This window comes from Podarcis bocagei, assembly GCF_964188305.1.
Source record: "Podarcis bocagei genome assembly, chromosome: 9".
NCBI lineage: Eukaryota > Metazoa > Chordata > Lepidosauria > Squamata > Lacertidae > Podarcis > Podarcis bocagei.
In genome coordinates this window covers 32,980,888-33,003,645 of record NC_138134.1, presented here as the reverse complement: position 1 = coordinate 33,003,645, position 22,758 = coordinate 32,980,888, and the positions used below count along the sequence as shown (strand labels likewise).

The window sequence follows — 22,758 nt, the reverse complement described above, 5'->3', positions numbered from 1 at the left end:
GCTGCCTGATCTGTAATTATAACCAGACATGGCAGTAGGTGTCTTAATTATGCATGAGTGGCAAATGCCTCTTTAGACACTGTTCCCTGTGCTTGAGATCCAGCGTCAGTTCATCAGTGCACTCCGGAGAGCAGAGGCCCTGCCCGTATACCCGTATATGACCCAAAGCCTGCCAATCCAAGCAGCAGCAATGGCTCCTGCTGCCCCTGGGATCTCAACATCCCTTATTTTTATGGTTCTTTCACTTGCTTTCTGCTTCACCCCTTGTCATCTCTTTCATCCTCTTCACAGGAAAAGCTGGCGGGAAATAAGGAGCTCTGACAGTAGTGGCTGGTGCCCATTGGGATTGGTAGGGCAGAAGGCAGGAAGGCCTGCAGTAGGGAAGGGCAGAAAGAGGCTGTGCCAGCAACTCACTGTTCAGAATAGGAATGGAAAATATCAATGTTGAGCTTACCTACGCAGGTTTTTTTCTTTTCCCATGTTGATTCTTGATCTTGCCAAGAGGCAAGGTGTTGTTTTTTAGAGTTTTGCTAAAAATACAAACAATTCTCACATCATATATGCTTTATTATACGTCTATTAGATGGATATTATACACATACACGGTAAAGCTTTCGTAAAGTGACCAGCACACAGAGATGCAGACAGCAATGCGTATAAATGTATAAAAATACTTACATATCGATGCTTACAAAGTTATGCTGCAGAAACATAGTACTGCATGAGACTATTTTTTGCATATTGTCTGTATAAAATATGTATTTTTGTCATACATTTTTGGACATAATTAGAGAGGCTTTTTTCTTTCCTTAAGCCACTCATATATAAGTGGGCACTCAAAGAGGTGATATGAAGGGAAAGCTAAATCTGGTCAGACCCACCATATTTCACATATAAACCTTTTAAAAAACAGTTTCCTCCTCCACCCATACTTCAGAACAAGCAATATTCAGCAAATCTTATCAGACACCAAAAATATCTGTTGTTTGGTTGTTGTTATTTATTAGATGTGTTAGGACGCTTGCTACCCAAAGGTCTCTGAGCATCTTACAACACACTGAAAAACATAAACACAAATGCATTGTTCCATTAACAGAATTCATACAAAACACCTGGGACTCAGCTACACAGCTGCAAATAAAACATTTTAAGTGAGTTTTAAGTGCAATGTACAATGTGACAGTAGATGACGATGGTGAGCCTTGTGGAAAATTCAATGTATTTTCAGAACGGTTTTATGTGTGTAGATTCCACCCTGCAGTTCATTAATACAACAACAACAACAACAACAATCCCTTCCCCTTAACAGCCACAGGATGTTTGCACCAATGTTGTCAAGCATGATTTTTTCCCTCTTGGAACTGGGCTTATAGCCCATGCTGAGACATCCTGGATTTCAGGTCCACAGTGAAGTATACCTGTTAGTTACATTTATATCCCACCTTTCCTCCAAGAGTTCAAGGTGATATACATGACTTTCCCCCACTCCTGTTTCTCTCCCCCATGCTTGGGCTCTAATTCTACTTATATCACAGGCAGGCGAGAGCTCAGCATATCGTTTGCAGGGAATGGTGTCTCCTGTAGAAGATCAGCTTGCACAAGGCTGCAACAACTTTTCTCATGTTATGTGCCAAAGTGCCCACCCCCTCTCTTTCCCCTTATCAGTCCTACCTCAGCACTGCCATTTAGCAGAAGCCAATTATAAAGGCAATGAAATGTCGGCATATATTTTCATTAGCATAATACAGCAAACAGCATAAAAATGCTAATTCTGCATCCCAACAGTTTAAGACTTTAGGAAATTGCTATGCAAATAATTATTAAGAGGGGTGTGTTAGGTTCCTCCCACCCCCCTTGCCAAGAACATGCAGTGAGAGCAGCTAACTCAGAGGGGATATATCATTATTATTGCTGCAAGGTGTACACTTGCAGTGAAATACTGCTTTTGTTGGTGGAAAACCAATGAAGGCAGCACCCATTAATCACAAGGAGCAGGTTGGTGCATGCAGGTCAGCTCAGGGCAGAGAGCCCAGTCGCAGTTTTGGGTGAAAGCTCCTGCGTCAAAAGTGAGCAATGTCTTTTTCTTCCTGCAGACATCCTCAGTGGTGCACTTTGGTAATATTGGATTCTGGACTTTAATGGTCTCAGGGGTGTAAGTATTCCTTTGAAGTGGGATAAGTGACCCCTGCTGCTTTGGGGGACCCTCTTGGTCGTTCTGCTGAGTGGGGAACCAAAGCCCTGCTCTGACAGCACCACTTAAACTTCAATTGTGTTCTTTTATGTACAGTGTGTATGCAGACTGTGCTAAGAAAAAAGAGTGGTGGTTTTCTATTCCTGAGCCAAAGTATCTGCCCAGCCCAATTCCTTAAGGATCAGGTCCATAGCTTTGGAGAGTTTTTGGATGCATCCCTCCGTATGGGATCCCCACCTGGCAGTTGGTGTTTTAGCTTTGCTCACTCTTGGAAAAGGGAAGAGCTTGCCAGAATTTTTCGTGAATCTGCAACATCCAGGTTGGGTTACTGCAATGCATTATTATGCATGGAGCAGCCTTCAGAAGGCACTTAAGAACCTCAATTGGTTCAGAATACAGGGTCCAAGGTGGTAGCATTGGCAGGCGGGGTGGGCAGTAGCTGGTTCCTTCCCCACCCATAGGTGCCAACTCCCAGGGGCCCAGGTCCCTTTCCCCCCATTACTGTAAAGTTGTGGGTGAACATGTCAGACGACACAGCGATTCTTCAAACAGCACTTGTTTATTCACAGGCCAGAACAGAACTGAACTGAAGGGTTCAGCCAGCCTGCTTATATAGAGCCCCACTACAACACAACAGTAACAACTTTCTGTAACTATCCAATCAATGAACGTCACTTTCAATTCCTTATTTGCATATGTGGACCTGAGTGAAAACTATCTACAGTATCCTCCTGCTGGCCCAGGGTGAGAACTTCTCTACATAACAATTACATTTAAGGGGGGCACCACCACCACCCCTGCAAAGTTGATGGGCAATGCTTCCTTCCTTCCTTTTCCATGTTTGGACTTGGGTTTCCCAACAACCCCTGTAAGCGAACTTATAAACGGACTGCTGGATGGCAAGAGAGCTGGGATCAAGAAGTGGGGTGAGGCAGGGGAATAAACCTTCACCAACACTAGGTACCTCCGTTGTTAGAATCGGCGGTGGGTGGGGATGATCTGCCCACCACCACCAATATTTTATTCATGTTGGCACCCCTGTCCTCACCCTGCATGCAGGAGCTTCCTATGTGTGGTTTAGAGAGCACACACAGGTCAGAAATAGTGGTTCTGCCACAATGCCTCAAACCTCCCCCCATCCCCAACATTTGAAAAGGGATGCCATTTATGACAGATCTAGAACACAGAACCTGAATTTGGATCTAGTTCCTCTCTTGAAAGCCTTCTTTTGTTTCCCTGGCTCCTTTGCAGTATTTGTTTTGTTTTAGGCAGCAATCCCCCCCAAAAAACCTTATGTGGGGCTATTGGGAGGAGCGGGGTTGAACCGAACAGTCATCCCTCCTCCCACTTCTGCTGGCTCAAGTAGCCTGATGTCACACTGCCAGCATGGACTTCCCCTCCTGATGCCCATCAAACATGCAGACAACTGTTAAGCCCACCAGCAGTATTCCTGGCAACAGAGCCTGGTGGATCCGGAACTGCTTTCACATCCAGCACTGGCCAGAACTAATCTGCCTGGTCCCCTTAACCTTCCACTGCTTCTGCCATGAGGGTGGTAGCTCCATCCAGAGTCACTGCAGCAAGTTCAGATTGCTGTGCCTGTAAAGAAAAGGGTAATAACCTGTGGCATAGTTCTGTGGTCTACACAGGAGAATGTTTTTATACTAAGTTGGGTTTCAGGAAAATACTTTTCATTCTTGTTTATATTGGCTGCTGGCTCCTTGCTATAAAAGACAAGTGTTTCAGTTTTACAGCTTGCTCATTAAACACCATCAAAATTTTCAGGCATTAGCAGAAGTCCCCTTTGGGTCTGTTAAATTTAGTGGTGTGTGTGTGTGTAAATTCAGGCTGCTTCTCTATTTTAGCACAGTCCAGATGATATTAAAAATCCATTTTTAAGGAGTATTGATCAGGTGATGTGTAGGGAGAAAGGATGAATGTATTTTGAAATGATAGTTGGAAAGGTTATTTTATTGGGAGCAGCAATGGTTGGAGGAAAATAGAGGGGACATCTGGGGGTGGGAAGTCAGCTTTTAAATTTGTATTGAATTTGCATTAATTTAGTGACAATTTGTTAAAAATTGTGGAAAATCCTAAAAATAATTAGCAAAAAAAAAAAAAAAAAAGGAACACTGATCTTCCAGAAGAAATAAACCTTTGGAATCATACCGAAACTGATGAACGAACAGAAACAGCTGCTAAATGTCCTACAAGCCAGCCTGAGATTCATTCCAATTACTCCATAAAATGTACCTCCGATGTGCGCTGCAATTTGGTTTTTTTGTTTTATGCCTGCTGCATGTGCCAAATGTTATTTCCTCTTGGTTTTCACCTCCATATCTCCAAGACCCTTCTAATTATTCCTATACGCTAATAGCAAATTCATTCTCCCAATATCCTTATGGAGCCCAAACAGTGCCAGTCATGTACAACCCTAAAAAGGGAAAACCCCTAAAATAGCCCAACAAGGTGTTAGCATGCTCACAAAATTCTGACTGTTGGAAGAGGGACGGAAAACCTGGGGGAGGGGAATGGAATGGAGTACTGCGGAATTGGGCATGGCTGGCTGAAACCAGGAGCACTTAATGCTACAATGCTTCATTGCAGATCCCACTTGTTTTCAGATTCATTATAAAAGCTGGTGAGAGAAAATAATGGGTGAGAAAGTCTTATTGGAACACTTTCGGATGTTGCTGGCCATTGTGTGTCTTCTGACTGAAGCTCAGTCAGACTGTTCATTAAAACTGTTAGTGTTTAGCATTGCTCATTGAACCCATCTTCTTAATCTACAATGCTTGTTTAGTTATAACATTTCCACCTAAACAAAAATGTTTCTGTTTATTTTGAACCGTAATTACTTTTTCTTTCCTAGGTGAATCAGACTTCTTAATGAGATTGCAAATAACCTTAATATGAGTGTTTTGCTAACTTTCCAAAAGCTAATGTAATCAGTAATGTATATTGTCCTTTGGACACTGTTCCCTGTCTTTTCAGTTTTCCATTATCTTGCTTCTGAAAGGTTTAATTATACGTTGCCTTTTAGCTTCACTGCCTCAGTCATCTACACACAGTCATCTACATACATAGCCTCAGCCATCTATACACATAGCATTTTTGAAGTTTACGAAGTCCAGAAGGTGCTTCAATAATTTGCAGAAATTGCAAGTGCTCAGTCAGGAGGTTGCCTTTGATACTTTCCAATTTCAAAATCCCATAAGATCACATATTTATGCTGTATTAACTATTACCTAGTGTGTGCTTTATAGTTCTTTTAAAAAAAACCAACTTAGATGCAAAATACATTTTTTTCCTCCAAGCAATGACCTTCCCCACCATCCTAATAAGAGCAATAAGCACAGTAATCTTGATATCATCAATATACTTAGTATTCTTAATATTCTCTGTATTTCTAACACTTCTAGTATTTCTAATACTTTCTTTATAATGTTTTGATTTCCATCCTTATGTTAATAAGACTAGATTACGCTTATGGTTATTTGGTAGTTTCCTCTTATTTCTTTGAACTTGTACTTAATTTGTGCTTAACACATGTCTCTATGTCCTCTTCAGTTTACTTGTTTGGGTTTTGTTTTTTGTATATTTTTTCACTCGAAATTAATAATTAAAAAGAGCTATAAGCACAGAATGGTGTGGGGTTTTTTTTGCATACACTTGTAAGTTTTTCAAACCCTGACTTTTCTCTTTCAGCTGTTGCCAAGCACATCCTCACCTTATAGACATTCACTCTCTTGTTTTGTTCCTCTCTCAGGTCTGGATGTGTGGAGGAGGGATGTTTGACGTTCCGTGTTCCAGAGTGGGGCACATCTACAGGAAATATGTCCCTTACAAAGTCCCATCTGGCACCAGCCTAGCAAGAGTAAGTAACTTATGTTCTGAGGTTTGTTCAGCTGTGAGACTTGACCGTATAAAATGCTGTCCAGGAAACCTGTAACCCAAAACAGAGGCTCCCTTCAAACATCGCATTCCTCATCTACCAAACCTTAGTTAGGAGCATCAGGAACAAGTGATGGTCTCAAGAACTCCTTCCATTCCTTCCTTCCCTCTCACATGCAGTTCCAAAGACGATTTCCTAATTTCCCGAAACCACACTTTGCTATGGCATCCAAACAAGCAAACTATGGGGTGAGCGACCCATTACACTGGAAAAGCGAGGGGAATCCACAAACCCCACGTGGTTGGCCACTGTGGGGAAAAGGATGCTGGATTAGGTGGGCTATTTAGTCTGGTGGATCAGGGGACTTCATATTTTTGCCCATGATCACCAACTCATAGCTGTCCTGTAGCCTTCTAAAAATAAAAGCTAAGAAGACAAGGACCTCTGCTTTCCTTCCCCGTAATTCAAGCACTGGAACAATCTATCCAAATCAGGATTGCAGAACCATAGAGGGATCACTCAACACCCCGTTTGCCAGTTGACCAACATGGTAAATTGTGGTTTGAGGAAACCAGGTCATCTGCTAAGCCACAAACAAAGTAGGAGGACAGATCTCATGTGCTTGTTACACTTTCACAATCCTACAAGGCATGATTTGGAGGATTGGGGATGAATATTGCCACTGTCTCCATTTTTTTGGGAGTAGCTAATAAAAAAAGGTATTCTGCTTTTGCAGAGGAAGATGCCTATTTTTGACAAAAATGGATTGCTGCAAGATCTGATAACGTAGGCCAAATTTGCCATAAGTACCTTGGAAGGACAAACAACTTCCAGTAAGCAGGAGAGGAAACACTGCATTTACTGCTTGGAAGCTCCTCAGACATAATTCTGAGGAGAGTTCAGCTTCAGCAGAGGACCCACAAAGCAAGTCTGGCAAAGTGGTTCTCTTAGGAGAAATATTGTTGCAGGTATCTGCCTGGCCCTTCAACTTCAGGCTTGATAGAAGCATCCGTGGGACTCTAAGCTTAAGGGCCGATTTTAACATTACTCTTGCCACTGACAGGAAATCAGTCAGTGAAATCAATTCCAGTTGGAAATAACAACCCTGGCACAGGTTGCTGCAATATATGAAGGGTATGTTGGAAATCGCCCTGAGTCAGCAAGCCTCATTTTGCTCTGATGCTCCCTTTGGTTTCAGTTCAAGAGGCAAAAGCTCAGCTGATTGCCCAATCAGTTCCCACATGCTCCATTTCCTGAGCCAACTGCCAAACAAAGGAGGCTCAGTTAACATGAAGTGATCTCATAAGGTCGTTTTATGGAATCAATGAATTGCAAGCGTTTTCAAGAGCTCACGTAGAAAAGGAAAAAGGAATCTTTTGTGGAAAGATTGCAGAAGGAGGTACCTTTGTGAGCCCATTTGGACCTTAAATGCTGACAACTGACAGGATAAGGAGGGGCAGAAGAGGTTAGGGAGGTGGCAAAACAGCATTGGGGGAGGAGAAACAGAGGAAAGTGGTGCACCACGGCTGTGGCCCATGTTTGGTGACTCTTTACATTCTGACTGAGTTCCATTTATTAGTAGATGTGGGCAATAACATAAAGGAGGAGGTGGATGGCCATATAAGGTCCCACCTTCCTGCCTACCCCAGGAAGAGGAACATGAGAAGCTGCTGTGGCCAGCCCAGTAGCAGGACAATGATGGTCAAGATGAGAAAGAGGTTCTCCCCTTTGTATCCTGCTGCCGCCGCCAGTTCACATAGGGCACAAGGAGGGAAACCACTGGTGCTGTCAGGGGGCTTCAGTGAAGACTTTTGTCTCCCAGGGCAAAATCTGTAGAGCTGGAACTGGTAGCTGATGCTGGACTTTGTCTCCAGTCACTCACACTGTTGACAGAACAGGAGTGAGGCAACAAGTCCCCTTGAGCTCAACGGGCATGCTTCTGAGAACACATGTACAGGTTCACCCTGCATACAACTACAACAACAACAACTACAACAACAACAACATCTTCTTGGTCATTAAACTCTATCACATCTTCTGCTTCTGACACCTCCTCCGCCCAATCTGCTCCTTCTCCCTCCAACCACTCACCGTCATTCTACCACCAATCCCCTGGCTCTAAGCCTTCTTCCCCTGTGGGTTCCCTAGGGGGCTCCCCAGCAGGTGTCTCCCACCATTCCTCAGCATCCAGCCAGTCTATGACATTTATGTTCTTCCAAGTCAGTGCACATGCCTGCATCTTCGGGGCAGGTGCAAGGACAACCTGCTCCACCCCTGCCCTGTCCCATTATGCTGCTGCCGGGAGGCCAAGTCTATGACTCCTCTCTGCCAGTCACACCTTCCTTTCCTGAGAGCACCACAAAACCTAACACCGACACTGATGGGCTCAGCCCTTTTTAATCAATGAACCCAATTCTCTCCTCCTCTTCAGATCTCACTTCTTCAGCAATGCTTTTCCTAACTTTCTTCGGCCCCTCCTCAAGTATACAATGCCACCTCCTCCAGATTCAGCTTGGCTTCCCCAGCCCCCTTTGGTTTTTTTGCCACTTTAGCATAGATGATTGGCTTTCTAGAGAAGACCTCCTTCATTCACGGGTTCTGCGTGTGTTAAATAACTGGTAAATAACTGGTAAACGGTAGCTGTGTCTATCCTTAAGTACCTAAGCTAGGAGCAACTGGCAAAGTGCTAAATAATACAGCACATAGTATAATTTTATAAATGTGCTCAAGAGGGGGTAAACTTCTGCAAGGGTATCTCTGCAGTGGCATCCTCATGAGGTTTGAAGAATTCTGCATTTCAGTGATCCGGAACAGATGTGCAGCTGGGGGAGGGGTGCCATGCACTTTCTAGTTTCTGTCCCATTTGCCCATACTGTCAAAATATGACGGCTCAGAAATTTCTCAGAAGGATGAACTTGTATTGTTTCTCATAAACAAACAAACAAACAAAAACTCCTGCCATTTAAGAACAAGGACTCCCGAGCTATCATCTCCTAAACAGCTCTAATTTCACATACCCAGTTCCTGCTGGCATAAATGTTTTTCTTTCTGTTGTGGAGACAAAGCAGGTGGTAACCTATCTTGCTGTGCCAGCTGAAATGTGCTCCATTTGTTCTCTATCTCGCTCCCTTTGTATTCAGATAAGTCTTATTGGTTCTGAGACATCTAGCTTTGTTCAGACGCTCGAAGCACAGCAGATTAATCAAATTCAAGAGAGGTGCTTCTAAATGAATGTCGGAAGCAAATCACAATGGGAGAAGTCATTCTAAGCAGAAACATTATCTTACGCCACAGATTATGAGATGAGTATTGCTCTTCATCTTCTCACAGAAGATACCCTTCAGTGCTCTATGACTAGTACTCTATTAAACAGCTAGCGTCGCCGAGGTTGCAAGTTCTGCTTTTGAAGTGGGGTTGTATGTGACACGTCCACTCTCAAAATATCCTCTCAATGAAACCTTGATTCGGGAGTCTGATCAAAGAGAAAAATAAAATATGAAAATGTACTTCCATCTAGTGGGGAGAAAACAAAGGAAACAACAATACTAGATTAACGCTTGCAACCTCCTGTTTTTAGAACATGTGGGTGCTTCTTCAGATTAGAGGTGAACTGCAGCTAATTCAGTACATGACACAACGAATCATATAATTGAAAAGTTGGAAGGGGCCACAGGGATTATCTAGTCCAACCACCTGCTATGCAGGAATCCTTTGCCCAACATGGGGCTCAAACCCACAACCCTGAGATTAAGAGTCTCATGCTCTACATACTGAGCTACCCCAGTTTTTGTACAGCCTTTCCTAGACTGGAGATAAAATAATATGGAGCCTGCTGGAAAAGAGAACATGATTCAGGAGCCCTGAATAGGAGCAATCCACACTGCAACATTTTATTTCAGCTCCCACTTGTAGCAACAAGCAGAGGCGGTGGAAGGGGGGACGCGGTGGGTGCGGGCCGCCCCGGGTGTCACCACTGAGGGGGTGACACAATGGCACTCACCGCAGGGCCTGCAGCGCTCCCGAGCCACGCGTCTCTCCTGAGAGAGATGCAGTGCCTTGGGCACGCACAGGCTCCGAGCTGCCCAAACGGTCCGCCTGCTGCCTCCCCCCCCAGCTGTAAGGCGGCTGAGTGGGAGGAGGCAGGCATACTCTAGAGGCCCCGTGGTGCGTCCCACCCCTATGGGTGGCTTGCCCCGCCCCTCAGCACGCTTCTCCAGGCGCCCAAGCAGCTTCTTCCGCCGCTGACAAGTTAGCAGTGTGTTGGTGAGGCAAAACAGAAGTTTGTCTCCAGATATTAGTTTTGCAAGCCCAGGAATATATTGGGCTTTTAAGGGGGAATGTTAGGACATCGGATTATACTCAGTATTATCTCTTTAGAAAGAACTTCAAACTCCTACATATTTCCAAATGGAAATGATGTGGAAAATCAACCCAGGCAATCAAGCAACAAGCAAGAGAGATATCTGCAGTAAGATTCCATGGAAATAATTAAGTGAGCCTTTACTGTATCTCGTTAATTAAATCCCTTTCAGTAATTGCACTGAAGTTTCTGCGGGGGTTTTTGTTGTTTTTTTAAAGCAAGAGAGAAGCCATCAGTCTGACTTTTATCAGGCTCCTAATAGCAACTGAATGCAAAAGGCTTCCATTTGCTTAATTTAATGCACAACCATCCAAAGCTAGATAAGGGAATGGCGTATTGTAATTGTGTGTGTGTGTTATCAGTGCTAATACTTAAGCGGGAAGAGATGACTGACTCTTGCTTTCTGCTGCTCAGAACCTGAAGCGCGTGGCAGAAACGTGGATGGATGAATTCGCAGAGTACGTTTACCAGAGGCGGCCCGAGTACAGACACCTCTCCACCGGCGATATCTCAGCCCAGAAAGAGCTTCGCAAGCACCTGAAATGCAAGGACTTCAAGTGGTTCATGGCTGCGGTGGCTTGGGATGTCCCTAAATATTTCCCTCCGGTGGAGCCACCACCTGCTTCCTGGGGAGAGGTGAGGAACATTATCGAATATGAGCCAGTTGCTTCAGGTGCTGTCGGATGCAACACTACATTCCCTGCAAAGTGGCTGCTATGGTGACAAAGCATTCACAAAATTAGTTCCAACTTCCGTGGCCAAAGAGGTCAGTAAGAGAGCGGGTAGCAGTTGGAACCACCACAGTAGCCGTGGTTGAAGTAAGAAACCTTTTGCCTGTGACCCTTTATAATTATCTAAGCAGTGTCTAGCAGCACCACACTGTGGACGCACATGCGGAAAGGTTTTCAAAATGCAAAGATCCTTGTTGCCATGCTAATAATAATAATAATAATAATAATTAATATGCTGCCTATCTGACCGAGTTGGAGCTCTGGGTGGAGCTGCAGAGCTATCCTCTATTGGAGTGTAATTCCTATTTAACAATTGTCTTTTATGCTTTTAAGCATTGTGTGTTGTTTTAATTTGTGTAAGCCACCTTCAGTCTGGAGAAAAGGCAGGCTATTCGTATTATTAATAATAGTAATAATAATCTTGACACTGCTGATTATCCAGGCCGGGCTGGGGCAAATGCACTGGTGAGAATGCCAGATTGGTGGCATACTTCCCGCCTGCACACTCATCCTGCCCCAGTCTTGCCATGACTCCATCCTGTCCAGATAACCAGCAGTGACACCAGTATCAGGAGTGCAGCTCTACCTCCCCATTCCTGACATGCGCTGCTACTGATGGATTGGTGACTGCTTTATGTATTGTTGCACTGAGTTCTGTGCCACGTTTGACATTTGAACCATACAATATTTGTGTGTGTGACAGTGTGTGTGTGCAAATGGCAGCTTGGCTTCCCAGGTTTCCTATCCCGTTTTCTCACATTTACACACAACAGCAACACACACACACACACACTTTGCCTTTCTCCTTGCAAAACTCTGTCTGCTGCAAATGAGTGATTGATTGGCAGCATGTGTTCTTGCAAAGGCTAAACGTGAATTTTGAACATCACCAAGTGTACCCTTGAAGCAACCTGCTATTTTGGGTTTCTTTGTGCCTTCAGCCATGCAGTGCTGGAAGGGAATGTGGTGCATCTGGCCTTCTGTTTTGTCTTTTCATCACTCGAAGCAAATGCGGAAAGTCAGATGGATTTGCAGAGGGGTGCAATATGAAAGAAAGTCACTGCTTGGTGAATTCATTGCTAGCTATTTTTTCACTTGGGCCTGTGTTCTGGCTGTGATTCTGTGGCCACAGAATTTGGATTCCTCAAAATCTCACTAAAAAAAAACCAAGGACATTATCCACCTTTGCATGGATGCAACCTCTCACATCTGGAGGGTTGGCCCAGAGCTCACCAGAGTCCCCTTCACTGTCTCCCCTTTTTGGACTGACTTGTGTCAACTGTAGTCTGCTGGCCATTTTATAGGCTTTTGGTGCTCATCCAACTGTTGGTCTTCTTCATCTAGCTCTTGGGGCTTCTCCAGGTGGCCTATATATTGTGCATTCATCCCGGTTTGCTGACAAAAAGCTTATGTGAAGTTTAGACTGTGTTCAGAATACTTTCCAATTTGTTTGCAGGGCACTTAGATGACTAAGCAGTCATCCTTTTATTCAGGTGTTGGTTGTGGTGGGCCATTGTGCATCTTCCCATTAGACATTCACACATCTCACACTTTTCAATGTGTTTCCCCATCACTTTCCTAACCGCAAAACGTCTGCTTCTCTTTTAAAGTGGATTAGTTGTACTAGGGCAGGCATGTCCAACAGGTAGGTCACGATTTACTGATATATCATGGGGTGTTCCTGGTTGATCTCTGGCCCCTCAGCGATCTCCTTAAAAAAAGCAAACAAAAAACAAAAAACCCCAACCTTGGCTTCCTAAAAAAAGCTCCACAACTTTGAGTAGATCACTGCCAGCCTTTTTATGACAATGGGTAGATCACTGCCAGTTTTTTTATACTGTGAGTAGGTTGCAGACTATTGGGAGTTGGACGTCCCTGTACTAGGGCAACAGAGCCCTTTGAGCCACTTGAACTGTGCAGACCTACAATTATGATATGTGCTTGAATGCGTTCTGCAAAACAAGGGCAGTCAAGACACACCTTTACTCTTCCTCAAGCTCAGGCTATTCTCCCCATCTGAATACAGATGCTCACTCAGCCTCCTTCGGACCTAATAGCTAACCTAACAACCCTATCGAGGGCCAATAGTGCCAAGTAACAAAATGCAGCTAGGATTGTTTTGGGGCCTTTTCATTCTCTGGACCTTACCCTGTTCCTTTTCTCTTCTCCTGCCATCAGTGATTCCCAAACTCATTGTGCTGGATAAGCAAACCCACTTCCTGGCTTCTCCAAACTTGCCTAAATCTGAATAAAAGCAAAGCACGCTGCTTTAGTCTCATCTTTGCAGACAACTTAACTCATGAATCTCATGAGGGGCGTTTGGGGAAGAGGGTTGTACCACAGTGACATGAAGGTCCAAAAGGGAGAACTCTGAAATTGGACCTAGCAACAAATGAAGGAAAGAATCAAAGTATTAGAACTGACAAAGCTCCTTTGCTATGACATTAGTTTCAGAGTCGACACCATGGCTTTAATGACCCCATCTCAGCCCATCGGCTTGCTGCATTTATGGTGGCATAAAGGCAACGGTTAAAAAAGAATCTCATCTGGAATGCTGCACCCCCTCTTTGCCTGTCAAATTCCCTCCATCAAACCTCATGTCCTTCTGAATTCCAGAGACATTGTTTTATCTGTGCCTGAGCTTCTGTTCCCAACCCCTTTCTTCTTCTTTTTATGGCCTCTTTTTTTTTTACGGCTTGCACAAAGGAATCTGTGTGTGTGCGTGCGTGTGTCTGCTTTAAAAAGTTACTAGATATCAGTTGGCTTAAAAGGCAGCTTATTGCTAGGCATTGAGCCTGTAGGTGCTGGTTTGTGAAGTATGCACTGCTCTCTTTCTCTGTCTCGCTAATCACAGAAGCTATGTCTGTTCAAGCGATATGTGTGCTGCTTTAAATTTAAATGCACAGGGCAGCCTTCCTTCTTTTGTATTCTGCACCCTTGAAAATCTTTCAAACGCTCTCCAGTTGCAACACAGCCACTCGAGCATTCAAGTCACTGGGGCTTTGCTATGCGAAAGGCATTTGGTAAATTTGTGGGGCTTGGAAGCCTTTTATGATGCTGTATTGAACTGTGGCGACCCTAACAAGCGAGTCAAGGCACCGACTTTGATAGTCAAGGACAATACACTATTTGAACAGAACATTCAATTGAAAAGCATTTCTGACTTGATTTGCTCTGTGTTCCAGACACTAGAGATTGCTTCATTTAGAAGCTTCAGCCCTTTGCTACATCCAGCATCTGTCATTGTTAAATGCTGCTAGACTGCTGCCCTGTATTTTTCTAATACCATGTAAACTTGGTTTTCAATTAATCTTATCAGGGTGGAAAACAGTCATGGACCTGTCAGTTTGATTGACCAATTCATGGCTAGATCATTGCTTGAAAATGGAGCTTGAGTTGATTGCAACTAGCTGTCCCAGTTTTCAGATTACTACTGCTAGGATTTATCACATGAATATACCACACTTTCCCCAAGGAGACTATTTCTCATGATGATCTTGGGAGGTGGGCTTGACTGAGAGATGATGAGAGGTTCCTCAGGTCTCCAGTTTTGTCAAATGGATGGATTTCTCTGCCCTCTTGCTGCAGTTTCTAAGAGCTGCATTAAGTGGACAAATGTCATCTCCTTTTCATGAAACGGATTGAAATTCTCTTCTAGTTAGTGAACAAGAAGTATCATTTACCCTCTCATGTTATGAAAGGTTTTACATGCAAAGGGCAATTCCTCTTGTGTGTGTGTGTGTGTGTATGTGTGTGCGCGCACGCGCGCAGTGGTACCTCGGGTTAAGAACTTAATTCGTTCTGGAGGTCCATTCTTAACCTGAAACTGTTCTTAACCTGAGGTGCCATTTTAGATAATGAGGCCTCCTGCTGTCACCACTGCACGATTTCTGTTCTCATCCTGAAGCAAAGTTCTTAACCCAAGGTAATATTTCTGGGTTAGCAGAGTCTGTAACCTGAAGCGTCTGTAACCCGAGGTACTACTGTATATGGATCATATGGATGTCCAGATTGACCCTGGGAATAGCTATGCATATAACAATCTTGTATTCATCATAGGGTGGCCAGATGCAAAAAATAACAGGATCCTTTCACCTTTAATAGTTGTGCAGAAGAGAGAACTTCAGCAGGTGCAGCTTGTATGGCAAACTATACCTGCTGAAAGTCTTTCTTCTGCACATCTATTAAAGGTACAGAAGCCCCATCCTCTTTGGCCACCGTAATTCATTGATAGGAAGTGACTCTTGAGAGTGGGATTGAGCCTTTAAAATATAACATGAGAAGTAGCCATGACTCATTCTGCCACATGTATTTTAATCGCAAACCTTGAAAGCTTTTTTTGCTGCAGCGACACAGTTCATAAGATCCAGAAGCAGCTGGATGATTTTAGTATTTAAAAGTGCTGGGCTATAAGGATAATTCATTCATATTTCCATCTCATCGAAGTGAAGCATTTCACTGCTGCTGCCACCGGTAGCCTGACACTTCTGTTTTTCTTTCCCAGATCTTTTTCATTTTAAATTAAAGCAAATTTGCTTAATTAGGACTGTAGTTGGGGTGCCAATAACAGATGAAAGGGCGTGTGGCTCTCACTGTGTGATTAGCGGGCTGATGTTGTGGGTCATTATTTTTAAATGTAGAACACTCATTTATAGTTATTGCATCCATTCCCCACCCCCGAAGAGTTAATGAGAGAGATTTAAAATAATTAAGGCGTTTAGAGAGACACGTTGAGAGGTTTTCAGGTCATCTGGAGGGGGATAAGCCTGCCCTCTAATAATAAGGCTATGCTTAAAGGCTGCGCTCCTATACACATTTACCTGAGAGTAAGTGCCACTGAAAACAATGTGACTTTCTTCCAAGTAGACACGTATAGGATTGCATTGGAATGCCATATACAGGATGGGAAGGCAGGTGTAAGATTGTTCTGGCGCCACCCACTAATCTTCCCTTTTGGAGTTTTTACTTGGAAGGATGCAGTTCACCTGCCTGGTGGCTTCTATACTCTGGTTGTGGCAGAGGCCAGAATCTCTTTCCCCCACACTTCTGCAGTCTCATGACATCCAGCACTCAGGGTAGTGTTCTTTCTGGCTGTGAAGTGGGGAGCAAGCTCTGTGCAGCTGCTCCTTCTCTGATTGATGGCTGGGGCCAGGCGAGTCTTCCTCTTGCTAGAGTCTTTTTGTGGCTCTTTTCCTCTGAACAATGGCAGAGGCCAGAGTGGTCTTCCCCCTGCTTCTGAAGTCCCGGGTTCAAGGAAATTACCGTAGGTGTCTTCTTGGGTTCCTTCCATCTTTACAAATGGATTTCTGCTAAGGATTCGGTTTGCATTTAAGGGGGAATCTACGTAATTTATACAATTCTGAAACAATACGCAAACCTCTTGAAATTTGCACTTCTTCAAATTTTGCAGGGCAACTCTATGGCTGTAGCTATTTAACAACCTGCATGTTGAGCATTCTCAGAGGTTTGTAGCCATGCTAATCTCATTGAATGAGTGTCTGGGTGCTCTTGGCCTTAATTTTAAATCCAAATATTGCTGCTGATGACACTAACAGTATGCCTGCCAATTTCCTAAATGTCATGATTGTAGGGAAATAACACCACCCATATATTGGCCTCTCATCTATGTTAGATCTTATCTTTGCTCACAGTACGTTATGAGCTGGATGAGCTTGGGAGGTTTCCATTAGGCATGGGAGGGGCATGCAGCCCAGCAGATGTTGATGGAGATAGGAGTCCAACAAGATCTGCAGAGTCCCCCACTCCTGCTATTAAGAATATTTGGATATGGAGCCTTTCCTTTATTCATGTGCTGGATCAGTTTCCATCCATCCATCCTCTGCAAATCTGTGATTCCTCCATTCTTGTTCTGTGCAGCTGGTACTCTGTGCTAATCAACATTGACAAAAATGAACAAGAGAGTCTATGCTTGTATTTATTTATTTATTTAGTTGGCTCTCTATTTTCATGGACGTGCAGCATCTTAAATGAATGTCCTCCCATTTCCTTAATGCTGGCTGACAACAGGACATGCTTACACGGTTTTCCACTCAGCATTACAGAGCGGCAATCCTTCATCTCTCGCCAGCCATATGTCTTGCAAAAGTAGTCCCCAAGGTGGTGCCAAAGAGTTTGCATTTTCTGCACATATCCTTGCAAGCTGTTGTCGCAACTTGGGCCACTTCAACTTGGCCTTGGCCTGGAATACTGTCAAACTGCCATTCCTGACCTGGGTCTTAGGAGGTTTCCGTTGAGATAGTGGCAAAACCCAATGAAGTCCATGCGTGTAACTGCAGAACCAACCTGTCCCCAGCTGCTCTTGCCACTGGACCACAAATATGCTTCCGAGCCTCAGATACGGTGAGTCTGCAAGTTATCAGGCTAATTAAGCACCCAACAGTACACACTAATATTGTGCAATATTTACATATTATAGCAGGGATGAGGGAGGTTGTTTTTTTTCAGCCAGAGGGCTGCCTTCCCTTCTGGGCAATCTCTCAAGGGCCATAGGCCAGTGGTAGGTGGGGTCAGAGGCAGAAGTGAGTGGAACAAGTAATGCAAATGTTACCTCTGAACAGTAGGCTACTTTCTACACACTCACATGCCACGCTGTATCCTCCAGCCAAGCAAGCAAGAGGCACTACTTGAGATCAAGGGCATCTTCCAGCCACGCAAAGACAAAGAGTGTGACGCAGGGCCAATGAATTGGGTGGCCTGGGGAGCATTCCCAGGGCCAGATACAGAGGCCGGGGTATGGGCCGCATTCAGCCCCTGGATCTGAGGCTTCCCAACCCAGCAACACTTGGTGTTCAGAAGGCAGGCGAGCAATGCCACCTTACCTGCGCTGTCCCAGCAACCACTACTGACCCTGGTAAGAGTGGCATCTACCCACTTTTTGTTTCTGGTCACACCCACCACTGTTGTGCAGCCCCCGGAAGATTCCACACAATGGCATGCAGCCCTTGGGGTGGATAAAGTTATCCACCCCATCATGCCCAGACGTTATGGTAGCTTCCATCTTCCTTTTAGTACCGGCAAGAGATAATTCACCTCCTGCAAAGCAAAGCAGGGGGGAATCCAAGGATCAGCTGCTGGCATTCTCTAGGATGACATAGGAGCAAAGCATCCAGCAGTGCTAAGCAGATTTGTTCCTAAGTAAATGATAGACGTTGAGAGAGTGCAACTTATGTGGTGACTTCAGAAGCTCAGGTATCGAGATCTAAGTAGTGCTGGTTCACTGTTTATACTGCATTTTTTTTAGATTTGCCTAGAGACAGTCTTTAAACCTCTTTTGTTGACCACCAGCATTATGCTTTCCATTTTTAAGTTCGGAATAGAGTAGTCACTTTGGGAGACGATGATCAGGCATCCGCACATGAAACCAATGTCCCCACTGTGGAAGGACGTGTGGATCAGGAACTGGCCTCCACAGTCACTTACGGACTCATTGTTGAAACCGTGTTTATGGAAGACAATCTTACTCGGCTACGAGTGATTGCCAAAAAAGAAGTACAGTGGTACCTCGGGTTACATACGCTTCAGGTTAAATACACTTCAGGTTACATACTCCGCTAACCCAGAAATAGTGCTTCAGGTTAAGAACTTTGCTTCAGGATGAGAACAGAAATCGTGCTCCAGTGGCACGGCGGCAGCAGGAGGCCCCATTAGCTAAAGTGGTGCTTCAGGTTAAGAACAGTTTCAGGTTAAGTACGGACCTCCGGAATGAATTAAGTACTTAACCTGAGGTACCACTGTAGTGCTGGTTCAAGTGACCATTGCAGCTCAAAGGCCAGTGTATATTTTCAAGTTTTTTTAAATCCAGTAGCACCGGATAAGTCAGAATAGAAGGGGATGAATCAGCCATGGATGCACCAGGTGAGAAAGAGCAATGAGACTAGCAACCGAATTCAAAGCATCCAAGCAGGAAGAGGCTTCTTTTTGCCCAAAGGGAGGCAAGACGCCCTGAGGCTCAGCCAGCCAATGTAGCTCCGATTCCCTCCCCCATCCAGTTGTTTGCTACGGGGAAGCAGGCTTTGACAAGCCTCATTCCCATCACTCATTCACAGCCACTTGAGGCCCTGGGAAGATTCAGTCCAAAGCCTCGCCTGCTGAAAAGCAGGATGTATTCTTTCGCTGCTAAACCTCCACAATCTTCCTCCACCAGCCCTCAGGCCCTTTCTCAAGTCTTTTATCTGGAGCCATCTGACAAGCCTGGGTCCAAAGACATCTTCATTACCTATCTGCTGACTGCTCTGTAAGCTTCCACACGTATTCATGGCTGCATCCAGCCAAATCTGCAGGGGATTTAATGCCGAAATAAGGATAAGTGCTGGGCTTCGGCTTAAGAACTTCTCTGATCTGTGATTGGTTCAGAAAGGAGTTCTTCTGACTATACTTTTCCCAGACATGTCTGGTTGCTAATGGGAAGCATAGGAGAGGCTTGTCCATTAGGACCAGTGGAGCATTGCCCCACCAAGCTCAATCCAGCCTCAGCCTACTTACAACTGGTCAAGGTTTCCACCGACTATCAGCTGCCACTTCCTTAGCCTCAGGGGTGATTTCATAGAATTCAGCAGGGAGGAACAGCAGTGTAGCTAGCCGCTCGGGCATCTGGGACACCCGGGGGGCAGGGCGAGCCGCCCATGGGAGCAAGGTGGGCCTGGCAGGGCACTCTGGGCGGAGTCTGCCCGCCGCTTGCCTCTCGGCCACTCTCCAGCTGAGGGGGAGGCGGTAGGCTAATGCGAGCCCCAAGCCACCTGAAAAGGCAGTGCGGTGGCTACAGGTGCCCAAGCCACTGCATCATTCCCAGGAGAGAATGTCGCCCTCTGGGTGAGTGGCACCCAGTGCCCCCTGCCCCCTTCCTAGCTATGCTGCTGGGGAGGAAGTCAGAATTAGTTGGCACCAGCTATTTTTAGCTCCAGCTCTGCCTGCTGTTTGGTTCTGACCTACTGTTGGCCTCCTTGCTTTCCGCCCAATGGGAATGGTCTCCACTGGGGAAGTCTGATGGGCAAGCTGAACTTTGATCTTCCCATGTGCTCCTCATTCAAGTAGATAAGATTGTAGAACTGCTTATTCCTACACCAGTACAGCAGTTGGTTATTTTGGTTGGCCAGTGTATTACATATGTCAGGGATGGAAAACTTCAGGCCTGGGGGCCAAATGCAGTCCACCATTCCTCTCTGTCGGGTTCTTCCTAGGCCAGGCTCCACCCCTAGGCCAATCCAGCTCCAAGCCTTCCTGCAAGAGGCAGAAGAGAGAGAGGCTCATGCTCATTTTGGTCCTTCCGAGTCTCTGCGAACAAGAGGAAGGGATCTGCCTCCTCTTACTTGGTTATTTAAAGTGCCATCACTGGGAGAAGCAAAGCTCTGAACTCTCTCCAGGCAGAAGCCATGGATGGTGAAAGGGCAGAGGATCAAGCAGCCCAAAGATAGTCTGAACAACTCAAAGCCCAAAAGGCACAAGCATCCTCCCCCTACTCTCACTTTCTCCCAAAACCTCTCATTAACAGCACCCTTCCCCCTCTGCACAAAAGTGCACCAAGCATTCACTTTTTCCATTCTTGGGAGTAAATCCCCCTGTATCTGAGAAGATGTATAGAATAGCGGCTGCAGATGGTAGCCCCCACAAACGTGATTTCCAAGGGCGGGTACCTGGGGGACAAAAGCTTCACCAGTGAGAGCTGGGAGTGGCTAGAGGTGCATGGAAACCAACTAGGCAATTTGCATCTGGCAAAGACATCCCTACCCTCTCTCTGCCCTCTGGTGTGGACAGACAGCAGGCTGAACGGAAACACATTGAAGTGCAATGCCGCATACAATGCTGTACACATTCAAATTGAAATACAACAAAACAAAAGCAACCTCACTGTGTTTTAAGCCAATAATGGGTACAAAGCCTCTGATCCATTCACATTCCTTGAAATCTGTTGATGATATTGACTAGGCAAGGTACTAAATTCTGATGATGCTGTTAATTCATGCTGAACAATGTGAATTTGTATAACTGCCAGTGTTTCTGCATAATGACCAGTCTATATAGCAGCAGGACCAGCCTAAAACATTTGGTGCCTGAGAAAGAGCAGCAAATGGTGTTCCCCTCCTGCCTCCCACTTAAAGTTAAGATGCATAGGACCCAAGGCTAGCCAAATGGCAGCTGGAACAGAAAATCCCATAAGCACCACTTTCCCAAGGTGCTTCCCCGAGCAAAAAATTCATTCATTCACTGAAATAAATAGAAACAAATTGAAAACTAACCTTTTTCATGACCTCCCAAAATCTGCTACCTGAGGCAGTTGTCTCACAGTGCCGAATGGTAGGGCCAGCCCAGACTTACAGTAATTCTAACAGAGGTATCGGAGAACAGCGGTGTCTGCATCAAACTAATTTAGACTGTGCACAAGACACCCGCATCACGGAAGTAAATTATTCTCTTCCTTTTCAGGTTTCCAAGCTGCATTTCAGTTCATAATGGTGGTTGCTTAATTTTCCAGATTCGAAACGTGGCAGCAAACCTGTGTGTGGACAGTAAGCACGGAGGTACAGGCACGGAGCTGAGGCTGGACATCTGTGTAAAAGATGGCTCTGAACGGACCTGGTCACATGAGCAGGTATTTGGACCATCACATAGCTTTTCCTCTATTCCAAGATTATAAAGGGTTTTCTCAGGCTAGTCCCTCTGGCTGACACACCCCTTCCTAACACATTCATCATCTCCATCTAGAATAGCACATGTACCCCCTCTTGCGCAGAGTCCTGAGCACAGGAGTTGTGATTTGTTATGAATAAGCTGAGGAGTCCAAAGGTCTCCTGAAACAGAAATGCTTCTTACGTTGCTGCCAATGTGAATAGATTCCATACAAGTGTGTGTGGCATAATGCGTGGTCTGCTGGATAAATATCTGAGGCAAAAAGATGGACAGTAGCAGAAGGTAGAGCACAGCAGACTTTGAACATTTGACAAATCCTTTCATGTTTTGTTGAAATGAAATAGTACCACATGCAAGCTGCAGTTATTTGTAAAAGCAGCAACGTACTTTTGTTGTCAGAACTGACTTGGTATTTGCAGCCTCTGTTGGCCAGTGGGTGGTTGAAATACCCAAAAGCAGGGGTCAGCAACCTAAGGCCCATGAGCCACAAGCGGCCCATGGGGTTCGTATTACCGGACCATGAACTGAAAGCGCATCTGCGCAGACACCGGAAATCATGGACGTGCGCCATGCGATCCAGCCCATGGAGGGAGCCCCTGCCCAAAAACAACAGCAGCTTAATATTATTTTTATTTGTTGTTGTTGTTGTTGTTTGGGAACTGGCCAATAACCCTTAGAGATCAGAGCATGTTTGGCCTGGAATCCATACTTTGAAGGGTGTCTTGGGACTTTTAAGCCTTGCTCCAAGTGACAGTTCTAAGAATCCAGGGACCAAAGCTGTCTCTTGGGGAACCTCTAGCATCGGTCTCTCTCCCCCTTCGTCATTCTTCCTCCTCCATACTGCGTTTGATGGTGCGGTAGATTCAATCAAACAAAAGCCATGGGATGTGTTTTTTCAAGAGCTTTTGGCTCATGAGAAAACAACCCGGGGAAGGGT

At 45.1% G+C, this 22,758-nt stretch overlaps 1 protein-coding gene and 1 long non-coding RNA gene across 7 annotated transcripts in view; one reads left to right on the top strand and one right to left on the bottom strand.

The window, feature by feature from the left end:
- Positions 1-22,758, top strand: part of GALNTL6 (polypeptide N-acetylgalactosaminyltransferase like 6) — a 474,855-nt gene that overhangs the window by 433,249 nt on the left and 18,848 nt on the right. For all 4 annotated transcript variants that reach the window (XM_081208891.1, XM_081208894.1, XM_081208893.1 and 1 more), the window contains exons 9-11: positions 5,961-6,068; positions 10,861-11,082; positions 21,667-21,783. In XM_081208891.1, coding sequence (XP_081065017.1) covers positions 5,961-6,068; positions 10,861-11,082; positions 21,667-21,783 — 447 coding nt within the window. The remainder of the gene's footprint in view (positions 1-5,960; positions 6,069-10,860; positions 11,083-21,666; positions 21,784-22,758) is intronic.
- LOC308595179 overlaps positions 561-22,758 on the bottom strand; it is an 89,523-nt gene continuing 67,325 nt past the window's right edge. For 2 of the 3 annotated variants that reach the window (XR_014011867.1, XR_014011868.1), the window contains one exon: positions 561-1,057. This is a non-coding gene — a long non-coding RNA (uncharacterized lncRNA). The remainder of the gene's footprint in view (positions 1,058-22,758) is intronic. The other variant, XR_014011869.1, reaches the window with a different exon arrangement.